This window comes from Prunus persica, chromosome G5 (genome assembly GCF_000346465.2).
Source record: "Prunus persica cultivar Lovell chromosome G5, Prunus_persica_NCBIv2, whole genome shotgun sequence".
NCBI classification, from domain to species: domain Eukaryota; kingdom Viridiplantae; phylum Streptophyta; class Magnoliopsida; order Rosales; family Rosaceae; genus Prunus; species Prunus persica.
Window position 1 is genome coordinate 15,797,496 of NC_034013.1, and position 17,622 is coordinate 15,815,117.

At 40.3% G+C, this 17,622-nt stretch overlaps 7 protein-coding genes and 1 pseudogene across 8 annotated transcripts; 4 read left to right on the forward strand and 4 right to left on the reverse strand.

Moving 5' to 3' along the window:
• On the forward strand, positions 276-1,592 carry LOC18776416 (protein RKD1). The gene is made up of 4 exons (XM_007210093.2): positions 276-376; positions 462-628; positions 738-1,147; positions 1,254-1,592. Exons 1-4 carry the CDS (start codon positions 276-278, stop codon positions 1,590-1,592), a joined length of 1,017 nt encoding a protein of 338 aa, XP_007210155.2.
• LOC109949359 lies at positions 1,992-2,928 on the reverse strand (annotated as a pseudogene).
• LOC18776978 (pentatricopeptide repeat-containing protein At3g47530) lies at positions 3,248-7,608 on the forward strand. The gene is made up of 2 exons (XM_020563602.1): positions 3,248-5,502; positions 5,730-7,608. Exon 1 carries the CDS (start codon positions 3,348-3,350, stop codon positions 5,187-5,189), a length of 1,842 nt encoding a protein of 613 aa, XP_020419191.1. The 5' UTR covers positions 3,248-3,347; the 3' UTR covers positions 5,190-5,502; positions 5,730-7,608.
• Positions 6,009-7,502, forward strand: LOC18777087. Its single transcript, XM_020564785.1, has 3 exons — positions 6,009-6,276; positions 6,329-6,916; positions 7,033-7,502. Exons 1-3 carry the CDS (start codon positions 6,009-6,011, stop codon positions 7,500-7,502), a joined length of 1,326 nt encoding a protein of 441 aa, XP_020420374.1.
• LOC18777783 (malate dehydrogenase, chloroplastic) lies at positions 7,706-9,880 on the reverse strand. 2 transcript variants are annotated; one of them, XM_007209121.2, is made up of 2 exons: positions 9,704-9,880; positions 7,706-9,355 (listed from the first exon to the last, which is right to left on the reverse strand). In XM_007209121.2, exon 2 carries the CDS (start codon positions 9,343-9,345, stop codon positions 8,101-8,103), a length of 1,245 nt encoding a protein of 414 aa, XP_007209183.1. In that variant the 5' UTR covers positions 9,346-9,355; positions 9,704-9,880; the 3' UTR covers positions 7,706-8,100. The 2 variants fall into 2 exon arrangements, with proteins under 2 accessions (XP_007209183.1, XP_020419193.1); XM_020563604.1 differs by having other exon boundaries at positions 7,706-9,363; positions 9,704-9,873.
• LOC18776056 (geranylgeranyl diphosphate reductase, chloroplastic) lies at positions 10,567-12,824 on the reverse strand. Its single transcript, XM_007209045.2, has 2 exons — positions 11,998-12,824; positions 10,567-11,452 (listed from the first exon to the last, which is right to left on the reverse strand). Exons 1-2 carry the CDS (start codon positions 12,694-12,696, stop codon positions 10,751-10,753), a joined length of 1,401 nt encoding a protein of 466 aa, XP_007209107.1. The 5' UTR covers positions 12,697-12,824; the 3' UTR covers positions 10,567-10,750.
• Positions 14,220-16,102, forward strand: LOC18775982 (GDSL esterase/lipase At1g74460). Its single transcript, XM_007209230.2, has 5 exons — positions 14,220-14,527; positions 14,655-14,785; positions 14,868-15,107; positions 15,200-15,449; positions 15,642-16,102. Exons 1-5 carry the CDS (start codon positions 14,296-14,298, stop codon positions 15,884-15,886), a joined length of 1,098 nt encoding a protein of 365 aa, XP_007209292.2. The 5' UTR covers positions 14,220-14,295; the 3' UTR covers positions 15,887-16,102.
• Positions 16,306-16,931, reverse strand: LOC18776158. Its single transcript, XM_020563350.1, has 3 exons — positions 16,781-16,931; positions 16,640-16,686; positions 16,306-16,543 (listed from the first exon to the last, which is right to left on the reverse strand). Exons 1-3 carry the CDS (start codon positions 16,869-16,871, stop codon positions 16,409-16,411), a joined length of 273 nt encoding a protein of 90 aa, XP_020418939.1. The 5' UTR covers positions 16,872-16,931; the 3' UTR covers positions 16,306-16,408.

The following is a 17,622-nucleotide window of genomic DNA, read 5'->3' on the forward strand; positions in this document are numbered from 1 at the left end:
CCACACTCTATTAGAGAGGTTGGTACACCAAGTTGGTATCTAAAGTTGGTCTCCCCTAGGCATTTCCTATCCTTAATTAATACATCTTGTAACTCTCACTAAGCAATAATTAAGCGCACACAGCCATTTTTATCTGTGTCCCTATATATACCCACTACTGGTCTCTTCTTCTTCCTCATCTCTCTCTCTCTCTCTCTCTCTCTCTCTCTCTCTCTCTCTCTCTCTCTCAAACACAAAACACACATTGATTCGTATGTGAGTGCAATCAAAATCAAATGGGTGGTCATTCACTTATGAGTTGGCTGGCCAACTATGATGTTGTTGAAGACCCATTTTGCTTCACAAACCAAATAGTTCCTCCTATGGATTATTTGAGGTGTGTGTTATTTATTTTATTTTTTTGCATAAATTTAGCATGCATTGTTCAATATTGTGGATGTTAATTGATCATTGCTTGTTAGTGGAATGAACGGGTATGGTCCATTTGATTGGCAATGCGAATGGACGCTCCCACAAGTACAAGACTCTTTTCTTGATGCTGCTGTTCCTTTCATGGATCAAAGCTGTTTGAATCTTGATCCTCTTTACTCTTCCCTTGATATTCAACCAATCCGAAGTGCGTTTCAAGGTGTGTGATTCTTTGTAAAGCACCATTCAATATGTATATATTTTAATTTTCAGCTTTTTCTGTAGTTAATTTAATTTTTCAACTTATATATTTTATTCTTTGTAAGCAGGTGATGAAATTGTTTTGGGAAATGGAGATGGGGTTTGTAATGATTTGTTCTGTGAATTAATGGAGCCTAGCAATAATCAACAAAAACAAATACATCAACCTCCATTGCTGATGTGCAAGAATGAAGAAAATGGCAGTGCTGCGAATGAGTTGGAGGAGGAGACGAAGGTGATTAGTAAAAGGTCTCACCTCAGCACAAGGCTAAGATCATCAAACTCGACGTCGCTCAACTCATCAAAAATGTTGTCGAGGGAAACAATATCCAACTACTTCTACATGCCTATAACTCAGGCAGCCAAGGAACTCAATGTAGGTTTAACCCTTTTGAAGAAAAGGTGTAGAGAGTTGGGGATTCGCCGGTGGCCTCACCGGAAGCTGGCCAGCCTCCAAACCCTAATCAGAAACATTCAGGTTGGTTCAATAAAAATAACAACTTTACATATACACCAAAGTTGTAGAAATGACTTTTCACTTATAAACTCATAAATTGGCGTTACATGTATTTATGCGTATGTAGGAGTTGGGAAAGGAGGGGGAGGAGAGTGAGGAGAAGCTTCGAAATGCAATACAGTTGTTGGAGAGGGAGAGGAAGCTGCTGGAGGAAGTGCCCGACATGCAATTGGAGGACAATACCAAGCGACTGAGGCAAGCTTGTTTTAAGGCTAATTACAAGAAGAGAAAGATCATGGGGATGAATAATATGGATCAATCACAATCCTCTTTCATCTGCAGCAACAATGAAATTCATGAATATGCAAGTATTATGGATGATGGTTATGAGGAAGATGAAGAAATCAAGTCTCTTTTATCTGACTCTTTTTCCTCATCAAATTCCAACAACATATGCCTGTTCTAGTTCTTCATTTGGCTGGGTTTTTTTATTTATTTTAAGTATCTTATTTTCTCATGTTAATTTCTAAAATTTAACTCGTATTATTTGTACTTTTTCTTTTATGATCTACAGAAGCTTAAGAGGCTTTCAAGTTTCAATGAGGCTGAAATAGGTAAATGTATGCGCAACCATGGTGAATGTGCTTCTCCTATCAAGCATTTCCAAGTAGAATTAATATTCAAAAGGTATAACAATTATAAAGAAACCAAAAACTCCCAAAGTATTTACCCCAAATGCATAGTTAGAAAAGGAAAAAAAAAACACGACTATCAAGTTTAATTTATCAAGTAGGAATATATATCTACGTACCTTAAGTACCAAGTCTTTGCAAGGAAGGAAATGCCTTCAAGAAGCTCCAAATGCTTAAGATTTTGGTAATGTAGGAACAGGTAATGCATATCTATACTGAAAGAAAGCCAAACACAGAGTAAGGAAACTCCATAAATTAATCCAACAAAAACATAAATAAACCAACACATGATAATTACAAAATACACACTGACCTTGATGCCAATATTCAACATGAGAGTCTCTAGTTGAGAGAGACAACATGGAAGTTGGGTGAAGGCATGACTCATGAAATCAGCAATACTCTTGGAATAGACCGGAAGCTTGAAAATGGATACCTCAACAAGTGATGGCACATTACTGAGACGCAAGTTTCTCTTGTATCTGGCATAAATAAATGACACAAGGTTTGCGTCACAAATCTCACTGCTTCTAAGGAAGACAATTTCTTATCGATAAATATTTGAATGAAACTAATGGATAGATAACTCTTAAATCAACCAAATTTGTGACACCAAGCACTGATAACCGTTCGAAAACTGGACAAATAGACAAGAAGTACTCAACAACTCATCAACATTTTCCAAATGAAGAACCATGAGGAACTCAAAACCAGTGTGTCCACAAGAGTGTGCCCTTGGAATGTCGCAACAAAAAGGCGTCAAGGAGGATCCCTTTTCCTTTTCAAGACCTAATAGTGTGCGGGGAAGAGTATAGGTATCTTCATAAATAACACCATAGTCTAGTAGAAAGTCCAACAGAACTCTCTTTTCCATTGCAAACTGAATCCATTTATCAATGGAACTTGCAAGATGAGGATCTAGATCAAAGCAAACTCTGAATTGTTCAATATTTGAGCCTGTATGTTGTTTCAACACATGGTTGACCCAATTGACGTATCTACAACTTTTTTGATTTTTTTATTAATTCCTGTTTGAGGGCACGAAATTCGCGCAAAGTATCATCACAATCAAAATAGAGATTTGCAGTAAAGCACCACTCATAACGCCATCGCTTAGAAAGAATACTACCAGTTTGTTGACTTTTTGGTCAACATAGTTTTCTTTCCCTTTGTTAGGTCCAGTGCACCTCGGTGTTCTAGTTTTCCGATCTTGACGCGCACCTCCATTATTTATTAATAAACTAAATTAAATATCAGACCTGCCCGGGCTGCCCATGGGCTAAAAATCATAGTGAGCCCGGCCAAACATGTCCATAGTATCGAGTCGGGCCAGCCCATAACCCAAAAGATGGGGCTGAATTTGGGTAGCCCATCGGGCCTGGCCATATTTACATTCCTAGTTGTAAGAATAATTAACGTTTCGAATTTCTCAGTGCTCAAAAAAGGTTTTCGACACTATGGTTAAGTTTGAAAATTGACATTAAATTTCACATATTTGCAATAAGCAAAGGGAACTAAAGAGTGAAAATATGAGAAGAACAGCAGTCTCACATCACCTAAGCTCACTCTCTTCTTCTCAGTCTCATCACCCCAACGTTCCTGTTTGTTTTACCACCAACATCTCCCACACTCAAACCCCAAAACAATCCCTTCTTGACCTCATCAAATCATGCACCAGAAGATCCCATTTGCTCCAAATCCACGCCCACATCGTCCGAACATCACTTGTTCTGGAACCCACCATTTGCCTCCAGTTCTTGTCCCTCGTTGGACTTTCACCACTGAAGAGCATCTCCTATTCCCGCCGATTCTTCGATCAGATAGCAAAGCCGACTGCTTTTCAGTACAACACCATGGTAAGAGCTTACTCAATCAGTGATTCACCAGAGGAGGGGTTTTCTATGTACCGAGATTTGCTACGGCGGGGCCTCCGTGCCGACGCCTTGGCATCGTCCTTTGTGATCAAATCTTGCATTAGAGTTTCGTCGTTGCTAGGAGGGATTCAGGTGCATGCTAGGATTTTGAGAGGTGGCCATGAATCCGACAGTCGTTTGCTCACTACTTTGATGGACTTGTATTCAATTTGTGGCAAGTGTGATGAAGCATGCAAGTTGTTTGATGAGATGCCTAAGAGAGATGTTGTTGCTTGGAACGTGTTGATTTCTTGTTGTTTACATAATAACCGGACGAGGGATGCTGTGAGCTTGTTCGATATAATGCGGAGTGAAACTCATAGATGTGAACCCGACGAAGTTACGTGTTTACTTATGCTCCAAGCTTGTTCCAACTTGAACGCGTTGGAGTTCGGCGAACGGGTTCATAAGTACATTGAAGAACATGGTTATGATGGTGCTTCAAATCTGTGTAACTCTCTAATAGCGATGTATTCACGGTGTGGGTGTTTGGATAAGGCTTATGAGGTGTTTAAGGGAATGAAGGATAAAAATGTGGTTTCGTGGAGTGCAATGATTTCTGGGTTGGCAGTGAATGGGTATGGTAGAGAAGCTATTGAAGCATTCGGAGAGATGCAGAAAATGGGTGTTTTACCAGATGATCAGACTTTTACTGGAGTTCTTTGTGCTTGCAGTCATTGCGGTTTGGTTGATGAAGGAATGGTGTTTTTTGATCGTATGAGCAAAGATTTTGGGGTAGTGCCTAATATCCATCACTATGGATGCATGGTTGATCTTTTGGGTCGTGCTGGTCGACTTGATCAGGCCTATCAGCTCATACTGTCAATGGATATCAAACCGGATTCGACAATATGGAGGACCTTACTTGGGGGTTGCAGAATTCATGGCCATGATGCCCTTGCGGAAAGTGTTATAGGTCATTTGATTGAACTCAAGGCTCAAGAGGCAGGGGATTATGTTCTGTTGATGAATATTTACTCTTCAGCTGGGAACTGGGAGAAGCTAACAGAAGTGAGGAAATTTATGAAGGAAAAAGCAATTCAAACTACACCTGGCTGCAGCACAATTGAATTGAAAGGAGTAGCACATGAGTTTGTTGTGGATGATGTTTCACACCCAAGGAAGGATGAAATCTACAACATGCTGGATGAGATTAATAGCCAGCTGAAGATTGCTGGTTATGTTGCAGATGTATCATCTGAATTGCACAACTTGGGGACAGAAGAAAAGGGGCATGCACTCTCCTATCACAGCGAGAAATTAGCTATTGCTTTCGGTGTCCTAGCAACTCCACCTGGCACGCCAATCAGAGTGGCCAAGAATCTTCGGATATGTGTTGATTGCCATAATTTTGCAATGGTTCTCTCAGGGGTTTATAACAGAGAGGTAATTATACGAGACCGCACCCGGTTTCATCATTTCCGGGAGGGCCGCTGCTCTTGCAATGGCTATTGGTAGGAATATTCAAGATCTACATCATGTGAGCCAACTGGGAACATTTTCTGCAAATGAAATGCCTGGCCAGAAGCAACACTGTGGGTTGTTTAGATGGGAGTAGATAATTCTAGTGAAGTAATTATTAGTGCCCTGGCAGTGGCCGTCCTTTGGTTTGAAAGAGAAAATGTGGAAGGAAAGCTGTGAAAAGGCAGTTGTAGCAGCAATCTGTTTGGCTGATTGAGCACTGGTGCAGTTACTTGGTGTGCAGGGCAGGCAGCCACCATAAGAGATGAACAAAAGAGGATACTAAAAAGCTACGGTTCAGATAAGCTTTGTATGCATCCAGCGAATGGCTTGATTAATAAGTAGCAAATCTGATAAATTTGCTGAATTAGCTATTGGACGTCAAAAAGGAAAAATATATATATATTTTTTTTTGGTGAAGAAAATTTGAGAATTTAAAACCTTTAGAGTTTCACTCCACTGGAATTTCTTGTTTTAAAGTAATCAGTGTTATAATTATCTCTTGTATTTGATCTGTGTTATAATTTCTTTTTCCAGGTAAAGGAAAAAGATGATCCTTGGTGCGCAAGCAAGCCATTAATCATCTATATAATTTAAAGAAACAAAAACAAGGATACAGTGTTCAATTTGGAACTTGAATTAGAGGAATTAGAGATGAAGAAATCAGTGCCACTGCAAGTGTGTTTCACTTTCACGAGGGTTCTGAAAGCAATGGCTCCTCCTACTCCTACAATTCCAACTTCAACAACTCTTGTTACCTGTCCTCCTTAACTGCTCTCAAGAAGATTAATGGCTTCCAGCTCCAACGGTTAGGACATGGCCAAGAAGATCTCCATCTCCCCTACTTCCTCCTCCCTCTATTCCTTCGGTGATTCCTGCCTTGATCTGTTTTTCCATGTGAAACCACTACGTCACCCACTCGAAGACAACACCATCCAGCAGCAGGCTGATTATAATCATTTTGCCCTTAACTATCTGAAGCAACAGCTGCCTGTGGCCTGGTCCCACAGTCCCCCAATCACCCTCAAGCTCATCTTCAATAACCACCCCAAGACTCTATTATTCAACCTCCCTTCCCTTACCAGTTAGTTTTGGGGTTTGTATGACCTTCTCAACATTCTCTACCGGGTTCTAAGGCCAAGACGCTGTGGAGAGGCTCCACCATGACCCGGACTATAAGTTGTTACACGACCGGGTTATGGATCTCTTGGCGGAGGGGTTGAAGTCTGATATTGACTTATTGAAGCAGCAGCACAAGCTGGAACTGAAGCCAGATGAAGATGGCGACGAACTTGATGCTGATCTTATGGTACCTGGGGCTGCAGCGTTTGTCATTAACGAAATCTCCGACCACCTCTCCGGGGCCATTTTGCTGCATGAAAGCATTGCAAGGAGGCTTTTCCCACCAGAATCAGATCAATCAGAAGAGTGGGAACGGCTAAGGAAGGCTTTGGTTCCCTTGACCAATTACTACAATCATCGAATCATGTACTTGAATCCCACACAAGAGGTCTCTGTGGTTAAAAAGTGTTTGGAGGAGGTGAAAGCAGCAGCAGAAGGAGGAAGCAATTTAAGAGGCGGCAATGGCATAATAAAGCTGGATGCGCTGCTTCCAAATGAGATCATAAAATATGTAGAAGATGAGGATTTTGGGGAAGCGGCTGAGCTTCAGTGGAAGGCAGTGGTGGAGGACATGTACCTAAAGCAAAAGCAAGGGGAAGAGAGTTGGGCAAATTTAAAAACTGCTTGGCAGTGTGTAACATCACCACCGATTGCATGGCCATACCAGTCATAGAATTGGCAGTGTGTTTTGGACTTGTGCTGTCTGAACTGATTACAGATCCGGCATGGAAAGGAAAGGTGATCAGTTTTGGTCATTTACCTGATCAGCCGCTGCTGCATTTAATACAAGGCGATGATCTCAAGTCCATGCACGAGTTTATGATGAGGACATGCTTCAGGGAGTCCAACGAGGGTGTTGATTTACGGAAAGTGTTTGATTTGATTCTGGAAGTGGTTGTAAATGAGAACTTGAAGGCAGAGCAGATAATCAAGAAAGCGTTTGTGTTCACCGACTTCAAGGGATTTTTTAGCTGCACCTCGACGATGCCACACATTTTGCTTTGGAATGTTTGTGACTGGAAGTTTCCTCATTCCAAAGAACATCATCCAGGGGTGACGATGGTGAGTGGCTTCTCTGACAATTTGATTAAGTCCTTCTTGGACAATGGTGGGGAAATTGGCCCGCAAGCTCTCATGGAAGCATCCATTGCCGACAAAGAGTATCAAACTTTCTCTGTGGTTGACTGAACTTTTGCACTTTAGTGAAGATCAAAGACTTACAGATAAGCGGCAGGCCGGTTTAATAAGTAGCAAATTTGATCAAATTTGGTGAATGAGCTATTTTTTTGAATTCCATCTTTTGTTCATCTAGCTCACATCACTTTTCTATGATTTGTGATTCTTTTTAATTTCCAAAGATCCAAGTAATAAACACTAAGAAAGCACGTAAAAACACCAACATAAAGAGGCTGAAATTTGAAAACATTCTTAGAATTATTCGACAGTGACTAGCTCAAGTCTAGCATACACGCCAGAGGAGAGAAATACATTATATTCCTAAGAACTAACAATCGACCAGCCAAGTTATTTCAAAACCGTCACTACATATTCCCCAAGAGAAAGGCAAGGCTAAATTCTTCAATCTACAACAACAGAAGCAACTCTATATTTCTTCCCAACAGTGCTTCAACATAGAAAAATGAGAGGATATCAAATTCATTCTACAAAACTTAAAAGGACCGATGGAATGCTAAATCCGTGCAAAAAAATAACCAGGTTCCAGGTTTCTTTATAACCCTCTATAAGGCATTCATTAGAATGAGGTTTTACGAGCTTCAGATGCTATCTAAGCAGTCACTGCTTGCTTGTTGGCAAATGCAATACCTTTCTCAATGCTGGCTTTCAATTCTGGCTTAAGTGCTTCCAAAGCCTTCTGCTCATACTCTGTCAAACCTTGGAGGTCAGATGGTATCAAAGCTTCAACCCCTTTCCTTCCAAGCTTAACCCTTGATGCAAAGAAAGGAAGCTCGGTCAGATCAGACTCTACATAAGAGCACTCATAGACATCCCCATCTCCATCCAGTGCACGCAGAGATGACTCGACGAATCTAGCTGCTGCATATGCCATTGACAATGTTGCAGACCCAGCACCAGCCTTTGCCTCTACAACCTCGGTTCCAGCATTTTGAATCCTTACAGTTAGCTTTTCAACTTCTTCATCAGTGAGGCTGACTGAGGGTTTTGTCTTTGATAGAAGGGGTAGAATGGTTATCCCAGCATGTCCACCAACAACTGGGACATCAACATCAATCAGTTTTAGATTCTTCTTCTGAGCAACAAATGTGTTTGCCCTCACAACATCCAAGGTAGTAACACCAAAGAGCTTCTTTGGGTTATAAACACCCTTCTTCTTTAGAACTTCTGCAGCAATTGGCACTGTGGAGTTCACCGGATTACTGATAATGTGGATGAAGGCCTCGGGACAGTTATCAGCCACAGCCTCAACCAAGTTCTTCACAATGCCGGCATTGATGTTGAAGAGGTCATCACGGGTCATACCGGGCTTTCTTGGAACACCAGCAGGTATGACCACCACATCCACACCTTTCAATGACTTGGCTAACTCAGAAGCTCCGGTGAAATCAAGAACCTGGGAGGGAGTGTTGCAGTGACTGAGGTCAGCAGCAACACCCTTGACATTTGCTATATCATATAAATGCAGGTCAGAGACCAAAGGGGACATCTTGATCAAAAGAGCCAGGGGCTGACCTATCCCTCCAGCAGCTCCAAGAACAGCTACTTTATAAGAGGCCTGGGGTTGAAACGGAGTCTGAACCACCTGGGCTCCCTTGTGGGCTTTTAGAGCAAAAGAAGCTCGAAGAGCTGCGGTGGTTTCTTTGCCCAAGAAAGAGGTCTCAGATTCGCAAGCTAGAGATGTAGTTGCCTTGAGGCCATTGAAAGAACTCCTAAGAGGGTTTTGGGAGTTGAACCTCAAAGAACAAGGCTTTGACTGTGGAAATGAGACTGCTTTGTGGCCAAGGGAACAGGTGGTTCCAATGGAAAAGCTAGCTGCTGCTGATGTTGCCGCCATCTCACAAACTCTGCGCCACAAAAATTTAAAATTGCATTAAAAAACACAAACAAAGCAAAGATTTTTACATCTTAATCAACATACAAGTTCCACCCAATTCACCAAATAAAAAAATCTCAATTATTGGTTATTGACACTAAAAGAAAGTCCAGAAAATCAAATAACATGAAATTCTATGTACAAGATTCCAATGAAAATTGAACTTTCAGAAACAATAACTGAATACACAGCTGGGAATTGAAAATTCTGAAGAAGCAACCAGATCTGATAACACAACCAAAAGATCCATGAATGCTTGAATTGAAATAAAAAGCTATTGGAAATCAAAGATGATGAGAGAGAGGGTGCGGAGACTAACCTTGAAGATGCTGAAGGCCACCGACCACAGAGCTCTCTGAGACGCGAATTTGGAAAGGCAAAGTATTGAGAAGAGAGAATATAAAGGAGTGAGAGAGAGAGATTGGGGTTTTGACCCGTCTTGGGTTTTGCTCGTGAAGTTCGTTACAAACTCCGCCAATGGGCCTCGGACGAATCCACACCTTTTTCTAAAACAGCTACCTCTTTTTTAATGTCAGTCGATGCGTGCGGAGTGGACCCAACTATCACCGAATCTACCATTTTTGTTCGCTTCCTCCCGCCGCTAATCTCTAATTATTTTCAACGGCCACGATTAATCCAAAATATATAAAAAAAAAGTAGTGACATTTTTTTAGACTAAACTAAACTATGTTTTTAGTCCTTATAATTCATCATTAAATTCCACTTTCACCTTATATTTTTAATGGTCACAATTTTAGTCCCTATAGTTTACCAACCGTTCCCATTTAAGTGAAATTTGCCTCCATTTAGTTGAAAGAAATTATTTGAATTTGATAATTAGACTAAATTTGATACAAAGACAAGAAAGAACTACACTAAATTGAATGTATTTGAAATAACTAGATATATATTGCATTTGAAATGACCGTGTGCAATGAATCATTGAAACGGACATAGAATTTGTATCATCTAAATTCATAGAATTTGAACCCTAGAATTTGAATTATCTAAATTCATAGCATTTGAATCCTTCCATCCAAACAAGGAAACAAACATATAGCATGGTATGACATAATATGAGGTAACTTTCTGAGAATGTTTCTTTATTATTCTACAAGCATTTTGATTTTTTCTTTATCCCCCAATTCAATCCAATTCAAGCATTCTCTATTTAACACTAACTTATTCACAATTTCACATACCATAAAACCATTAACACTGTATTATATCATAACTACAAACTCTCTTGGTAATCAAATGGAGAATTCCCACTGAGTCTGTTGGTTCCAATGAAACTGTTACCTCATTACAGAAGTAGGGAAAAAAAACCAAAAGAAAATTACACAGCTGAGAAGGCTTCCTCCTTTCATACATTAAGTTTTTCCATCTCCCTCCTAAGTGCATTAGCCCTTACCAGGCTCCCAATGGTATTCACTGCCAACTTCAAATCCTCCCAAGGATTCCCAGGCACCACCCTCTTATACAAATAGCTGTCAAAGGTCATCTTCTGCACATACTCATCTGCGCACATCTCCACAAAAGCCTCCCTCGCCGGGTTCGACCTATAAAACACCTTCTGCAACACATCCAACACCTTATAAGTAGGCCAGTAAGTCTTGTCCCACTTCTCCAAGTACTTCCTTAAATCCGCCTCATTTACCATCCTCTTTCCATTCTCCGACCCCTCAACTATTGCCTCTGCACACATCCTACCACTCTTTGCTGCAAAGTAGATGCCTTCACCTGAACATTTTGTCACATACCCAGCTGCATCACCAACAAGTGCTACTCTGCCTGCTAACCTTCGTGGGCGGGGGTGTTCGGGAATTGGATGCGCCTCCACTCGCAGGATTTTGCCACCTAGTATCTTGTCCTTGGCTCTGTTTCTTGTTGCAAGTTGGAATTTCTTGATGTCTCCTTTGTGAGTCACAGTGCCGGTACCAACTGCTACATGGTCACATTTGGGGAACACCCACCCGTAAAAGTCCGGTGAGACATCATCACCAACATACATCTCAGCAAGATTCTCATAGTACACCATTTTATCATCAGGGATTTTGATTCTCTCCTGCAAAAGGCAGAAACCAAGAATTTAATTAGAATGGATCAACACTGAACCAAGTGTAAACATTTAATCATACTTCAGCAATGCAGCCGGGGTTTAGCCTTTTACCAAAATTTTGACCAAGTATAGAAAATACAACTAAAACTTTAAACTAGCTAATCATTCAGTAACATTTTCTCTAAAAGGGTTTTTCTTGTTCTGTATGCTAAGCTAACTACGTTTTTCAGGACAAATTAGAAATGCATACCAAAAACCATGTCTCAATTTTGAGTTACTCACATAGATACAGTCAATTCAGCCAAATAAATACCAAGAAAAGAAAATACTTTTATGCAAGCAGCCAGAATGTTAGAAAACAACTTCAAATCAAAGAATGTGCCTAGTACGTTAACACAAAGCACAACAATTGAGTGCAAATTGAATTAGAAGTTGCTTTCTTCCTCTAAGTTTTATAATCAAATTGCAATTTCCTGCGAACAACTCCCACATGCAAAGCTCACAGAGCAAGCATTAACTGATAATTTAAAACAAAGCAAGTTCATAATTACCTGAAAGGCAATGGCATACTCATAATCACCAGCGTCAATACTCTTAGCCACTCTAGAATTAGCTCCATCAGCTCCAATCACAGCATCAACCTCCAAACTCTTCTTCACACCAGCCCCACCGACCTTCCCATCATACTCTGTGTAATGCAGAACGTACGGCGCTTCCCCATCTCCCGGTTTCTCCATCTTCAGAAACAACCCATTTATCACAGTCGCCCCATTCTCACTCGCCCTGTTCCTCAAGTACTGGTCCAGCACCTCACGCCTCACCATCCCAATGTACTCGTGCGGCTTCAGAGTTTGACCAATGTCAACTGCCACATTGGACGGCGAAATCATCTTCATCTTGGTGACCCGGCGGTCGATGATGTCCAATGGGAGGTCAAATTCACCCACCATGCAGAGCGGGATTGCGCCGCCGCAGGGCTTACAGTTGTCCATTTTTCGCTCGATTAGGAACGTCTCGATGCCGCCTTTGGCGAGGGTCTCAGCGGCGGAGCCGCCTGCCGGGCCACCTCCGACGACGGCGACCCTGAGGTTTCGACCCGTGACTTTTGGGCTGGTTTTGGCGGCATTGACCTGGAGCCTCCGGTGGATTGAAGGGTTTAGAGAAATGGGTTTTGCTTGGATTGTGAAATGGGGCTTTTCTGCGGAGGCTTGGCGGAGTCCGATGAAGGACTTGAGAGCAATGGAAGCCATTTTTTTTGGGTCGGAGCTGAAGCAGAGGAGGGGCAGAGTGTGATGGTGGCAGAGAGAGTGAATTTTTATGTTTTCGGAAGATATGGTTTGGGATATGAGTGGGGAAAGTGGCCGTTGGATTAGGAGAATGAAGGGCCAGGATTTTTTGTGGATAATGAGTTGGATTTTTTGGATTTTCACGATTTTTAGGGGGTTTCGCGTACTTGTGGTCTGGCTGTGATTTTTGTTTGGCTTTAGAATTTGGAGAGGCTTATGTTACGCCACGTTGTGTACTTTTGTAATGAGTTTGTTTGGTTGTGGACCTTCTAGGATACAAGTCAGATATCTTTACATGGCAAAACTTTTTTCACACACATCTTTTACATGCAACAAATGATGCTTTGCCACATCAGTACTTTTAAACCTCTTCTCTATGGCACTGATTTGTCGTGTTTTGTGGGTCATGTTAGAGAGATCAACTTTAGATATCAACTTGTGTACTATTTTTTTTCGTAGAGATGAAGCCCACTAATATAATAGGTCTCACGTCTTATTAAAGAAATGGTACACAAATTGGTATCTAAAGTTTATCTCCCTAGCATTTTTCTTTATCGTAATAATGTTACACCCCCAACAAAAAAAAAGAAGTTTCCTAGGCTCCCAAAACTTGCGAATTGAATATGTTAATCAAGAAGTAGAAGCAAATGTACTGATTAATTTGTTAATTTTGAGATATGGACATAATGTCGGTTCGAAAATGAACGAGTTGTAATTAAGCATGTTTATATTTTATTTGTTAAGAAAAGAACACGACTCATACGAGTTCGAATGAGTTTAAATTTGAATAAATCAAACATCACCGTAAGGTCACGGGGCCAAAGTTACACCCGTCATAGTATGACAAGGACAAATTTTGTTCAATTTGGTTAAGCTTGTTAGAAATCTTTGTCTTCAAGTCCAAGGCAAATTTAGGGAAAATATTTGGAAAAGTATTTTACTTGGCTAGCTTACTTTAGAGATTGCAGATGCACCTATATGGTTTGCCCAACATGTTGAAATAAAAGGCCAATTTGTGTCTTGATAAATTGAGGTGAAGTAATTTAGATGGGTAGGTGAACCCCCCAATATAATTTCCTTTTAACATTTGTTCACACCAGCAAAATCATAGTCCAAGCCTCCTTCCAAGGATTCCACTTTTCTCCTCTTTCAATTGCACGTCACTGTTTGGCTTTCACCACCCACCTTGATCCTTTGTAAAATCATGAGAGAATTTTCAAATCCAAAGTGCATTCTAAAATATTAAAAATTATGGGACCTTTTTTTTGAGACTCATACCGTTGCAAACTTGTATATTAATGTAACTTGTAAAACAAAGACGTACTCATGGTAGTTGCATTAGGTAAGAATGAGCAACGGTTGGTTTATCAAACAAGCTAGCTAAGCTACCCTCTCTGTTTTTTCTCATCTCAAATCCAAACACATTCTAGTGTTTGTGCACGAAATCTTAATTCTACTACTTATAAGTCCTTGTACAATGTGTTTAAATCCAAACCCAAATCTTCCACTTTACTTGGAAGACCTAAAGAAGCACATTTTCATCTTGCCAAGTACCAATCAACCATGAAGGTCATGGTGGCATTAATGGCTGTGACCATCTTTGGCCTCCTCATTGATGGTCACAACTGCAAAATTGTGCAGTTTATATTCGGCGACTCCCTCTCCGACGTCGGAAACAACAAGTACCTAAGCAAGAGCCTTGCCCAAGCAAGCCTGCCATGGTATGGGATTGATTTTGGCAATGGACTGCCTAATGGGAGGTTCTCTAATGGCCGCACAGTTGCTGATATAATAGGTAACGTATATATATGTAAAAACCCAAAAAAGCATAAAGTTTGTTCTGCATGAGTTTCTTTTGCAATCCAATTTTCGTTAATGTATATGCTTAATTTGTTGTCTCCTGAACATGTTTGTTTATTTAGGTGATAACATGGGCCTCTCAAGGCCACCTGCCTTTCTGGATCCATCTTTAACTGAGGATAAAATTCTAGAAAATGGAGTAAACTATGCCTCCGGAGGTGGTGGAATCTTGAATGAAACTGGTGGCTACTTTGTAAGTTGCAGCAACCTTAATGTTAAAATACTAGCTTTAAGATTGATCGCATGCAATTTGATCATCAAAATGTCAATTGCAGATTCAGAGGTTCTCACTCTACAAGCAAATTGAGCTGTTTGAAGGCACACAAACACTGATTAAAAGCAAAATTGGAGCACAAGCAGCAGAGAAGTTCTTCCATGAAGCTCGTTATGTGGTCGCTTTAGGCAGCAACGACTTCATCAACAATTACTTGATGCCAGTTTATAGCGATTCGTGGACTTACAACGATCAAACTTTCATCGACTACATAATGGAAACCCTACAAACACAACTCAAGGTTGTGATCTTTAATTAACCACTGATTATTGATATGGTTATAATTATCAAAGTTTCTTTATTTGTACTAATTGTGATCATGTTTTTGAGTAGCTTTTGCACAGCTTAGGGGCAAGGCAGCTGATGGTGTTTGGGCTAGGACCAATGGGCTGTATCCCACTCCAAAGGGTTTTGAGTACATCTGGAGATTGCCAAGATAGAACAAACAAACTAGCTCTCAGCTTCAACAAAGCTGGAAGCAAGCTATTGGAAGACTTGTCCAGCAAGCTTCCTAACGCAAGCTACAGATTCGGTGATGCGTATGATGTCGTCAACGATGTGATCAGCAATCCAGACAAATATGGTATGTTAATGTGCTCTTCAGTATCAATTTTTAAATTAGCATGTCATAGAAATTAAGACAGAACATTGCCTATACAGGCACAGAACATGTTCAGATCTACTTGTTTGTTACTCTATTGACCTTTTCGTGTTTCTCATTTTTTATTTCTGCATCTTGATGATGATTTCATTCAAATTCAACCAACCATGGTAGGCTTCAGTAACGCGGACACACCATGCTGCTCATTTGGAAGAATCCGACCGGCTCTGACATGTATCCCTGCATCAGTATTGTGCAAAGACAGAAGCAAATATGTGTTTTGGGATGAGTACCATCCATCAGATGGTGCAAATGAGCTAATTGCTCGTGAGCTCATCAAGAAATTCGGTTTTTCGCGTGTTGATGAAACAAACGGTCCTTCCCCTGCACCCGCCATTGCTCCATCACCAGAGGAATAAATTGTGCACTGAAACCAGCAGGGTCTGCTACTTACAATTGCTTCCTAAAGCAACTTCTCAGTGATCATTAAATAGAATTTTCATATACCACTAGGATTATGGTTTGTGAACTCAAATAGTGTGTTTCTGATTGTTGGAGATTTTGCCCATAAAAGTTTTTACACTGTCTCTATTATTCATATTTAGCATCAATGGCCATGAAGTTTTCCACTCGCACATAATTGTCACCCATAATGATGATAATATAACTCTTTATGTCTTTCTCAAATAAACAAGAGGTCTCCAAATTGTATCTCCAAGTTAATAAGCTGCATATTGTGGCCAATATATGTATATTATATATTACATATATATATGTATATTATATATTATATTTCAAGCATCTACCCCTAGAGGCCTACTTCTTTTAAGCCCTAATAATAAACTCAAATGATGAATGATCTAAGAACAAAATTCTTGTTTACAATAGTCCATATATAACATTACATTGTAAATGCTAAAACCAATAGTAGCAGGAGAAAACTAGCAATCCACACATCTTCCAAATTGCGGCTTTGGAGTGTGGCGGTTGTTGGCTCCAGATCCCGGGTAGTCATGAAGCTCCACATCCATTCTTTCAGTAATAGTTTGCTCATAAAAATTATTCTCTGCGGTTACCTGTTCTAAGTCCCATGAATGTAAGTCTCATGCAAAGTTTCATTAAAATATAGAGAGTATATAAATTCTGGCAATCAGCTTTACGGTAGGTCATACCAGTTCGTTATTTCCTGCAATTTGATGAACCTGAAGACTTCCAATTCCTGCATATTGGGTACAAAAATTAATTCAGATTTAGAAGGAGAATAATAATAAGAAGAAGAAGGATTAAGAAGTAGAAAGTTGTTAAAATCTTACTTGTAACTGGGACGGCATTCAAGCAGATAATAAGTTGAGAAAACCCCAAGAAGATCACAAGCAGATGAAGGAGAGTGCCTGCCAATGCCATCTTCTGTAGCAGTCTTCAAAAGGGCAAGTTCTATATGCAAAACTGAATGTTAATTCTGATAACGCCAGCACAACCCAATTTATACAATTCACCAACAAAGCTGTCCAGACCTTGTTTGTGTTTGTTGCGTTTTGGGAAAAAGCAATGATGTGATATGATATAATATGATAGTGGTTAAAGTCAAAAAGGTGAAACAACAGAAGCGTTTTGCAAGACAAAGTGTGAACCATAAATGTGGAAGTGGAAGTGGAAATTAGCCCAAATGCAGTGAGGTTGAGGTGGGGATGTCATGAAAATGATATTTTAAGTGAAAATGGTGGTGAGAGAAAAGAAGGGGACACACTATAATGCAAGTGGAGGGTGACACAAGAATGATGTTGTGGCAAAACTTGAGCTCATGCACTAACTTGTAGGTTAGAAGGGTCAGTGGAAATCATCATCATTGGAGCTCAAGGACATATTCAATGAATTTCCGAGAAGAAACTGAAAAAGCAACTAGGCACTTAACATTCATTTTTGTGTGATTCAATTTGAGTGGCATACCAACTAGAGAGTTGGAAAAACAAACAGCAGCCACCAAATGTGGCAGCAGTTTTCTGCACTGCAAGTATGACTTGGTTGAATAAAGTTTGTAGAAGATAAATATCCTGGCCTATAATTATATTTTGTGTCTGTTTTTTATTTTAATTGGCAGAAAGAAGACATGATGATATATGGCTGGATGATAATTAAGGTTGGAAACACAATCAGT

Excerpts from the sequence above, each read along its gene's own strand:
- LOC18776158 (XM_020563350.1), bottom strand. The coding sequence starts at position 16,871 with ATGGCATTGGCAGGCACTCTCCTTCATCTGCTTGTGATCTTCTTGGGG. Across the intron at positions 16,687-16,780 it reads GAATGCCGTCCCAGTTACAA|GAATTGGAAGTCTTCAGGTT; the intron begins GTAAGATTTTAA and ends CCCAATATGCAG. Across the intron at positions 16,544-16,639 it reads TTGCAGGAAATAACGAACTG|GTAACCGCAGAGAATAATTT; the intron begins GTATGACCTACC and ends GACTTAGAACAG.
- LOC18776978 (XM_020563602.1), top strand. The coding sequence starts at position 3,348 with ATGAGAAGAACAGCAGTCTCACATCACCTAAGCTCACTCTCTTCTTCT.
- LOC18776056 (XM_007209045.2), bottom strand. The coding sequence starts at position 12,696 with ATGGCTTCCATTGCTCTCAAGTCCTTCATCGGACTCCGCCAAGCCTCC. Across the intron at positions 11,453-11,997 it reads AGTATGCCATTGCCTTTCAG|GAGAGAATCAAAATCCCTGA; the intron begins GTAATTATGAAC and ends TGCCTTTTGCAG.
- LOC18776416 (XM_007210093.2), top strand. The coding sequence starts at position 276 with ATGGGTGGTCATTCACTTATGAGTTGGCTGGCCAACTATGATGTTGTT. Across the intron at positions 377-461 it reads CCTCCTATGGATTATTTGAG|TGGAATGAACGGGTATGGTC; the intron begins GTGTGTGTTATT and ends ATTGCTTGTTAG. Across the intron at positions 629-737 it reads AATCCGAAGTGCGTTTCAAG|GTGATGAAATTGTTTTGGGA; the intron begins GTGTGTGATTCT and ends CTTTGTAAGCAG.
- LOC18777783 (XM_007209121.2), bottom strand. The coding sequence starts at position 9,345 with ATGGCGGCAACATCAGCAGCAGCTAGCTTTTCCATTGGAACCACCTGT.
- LOC18775982 (XM_007209230.2), top strand. The coding sequence starts at position 14,296 with ATGAAGGTCATGGTGGCATTAATGGCTGTGACCATCTTTGGCCTCCTC. Across the intron at positions 14,786-14,867 it reads ATGAAACTGGTGGCTACTTT|ATTCAGAGGTTCTCACTCTA; the intron begins GTAAGTTGCAGC and ends TGTCAATTGCAG. Across the intron at positions 15,450-15,641 it reads CAGCAATCCAGACAAATATG|GCTTCAGTAACGCGGACACA; the intron begins GTATGTTAATGT and ends CAACCATGGTAG.
- LOC18777087 (XM_020564785.1), top strand. The coding sequence starts at position 6,009 with ATGGCCAAGAAGATCTCCATCTCCCCTACTTCCTCCTCCCTCTATTCC. Across the intron at positions 6,277-6,328 it reads CAACCTCCCTTCCCTTACCA|GCCAAGACGCTGTGGAGAGG; the intron begins GTTAGTTTTGGG and ends CCGGGTTCTAAG. Across the intron at positions 6,917-7,032 it reads GCAAAAGCAAGGGGAAGAGA|ATCCGGCATGGAAAGGAAAG; the intron begins GTTGGGCAAATT and ends AACTGATTACAG.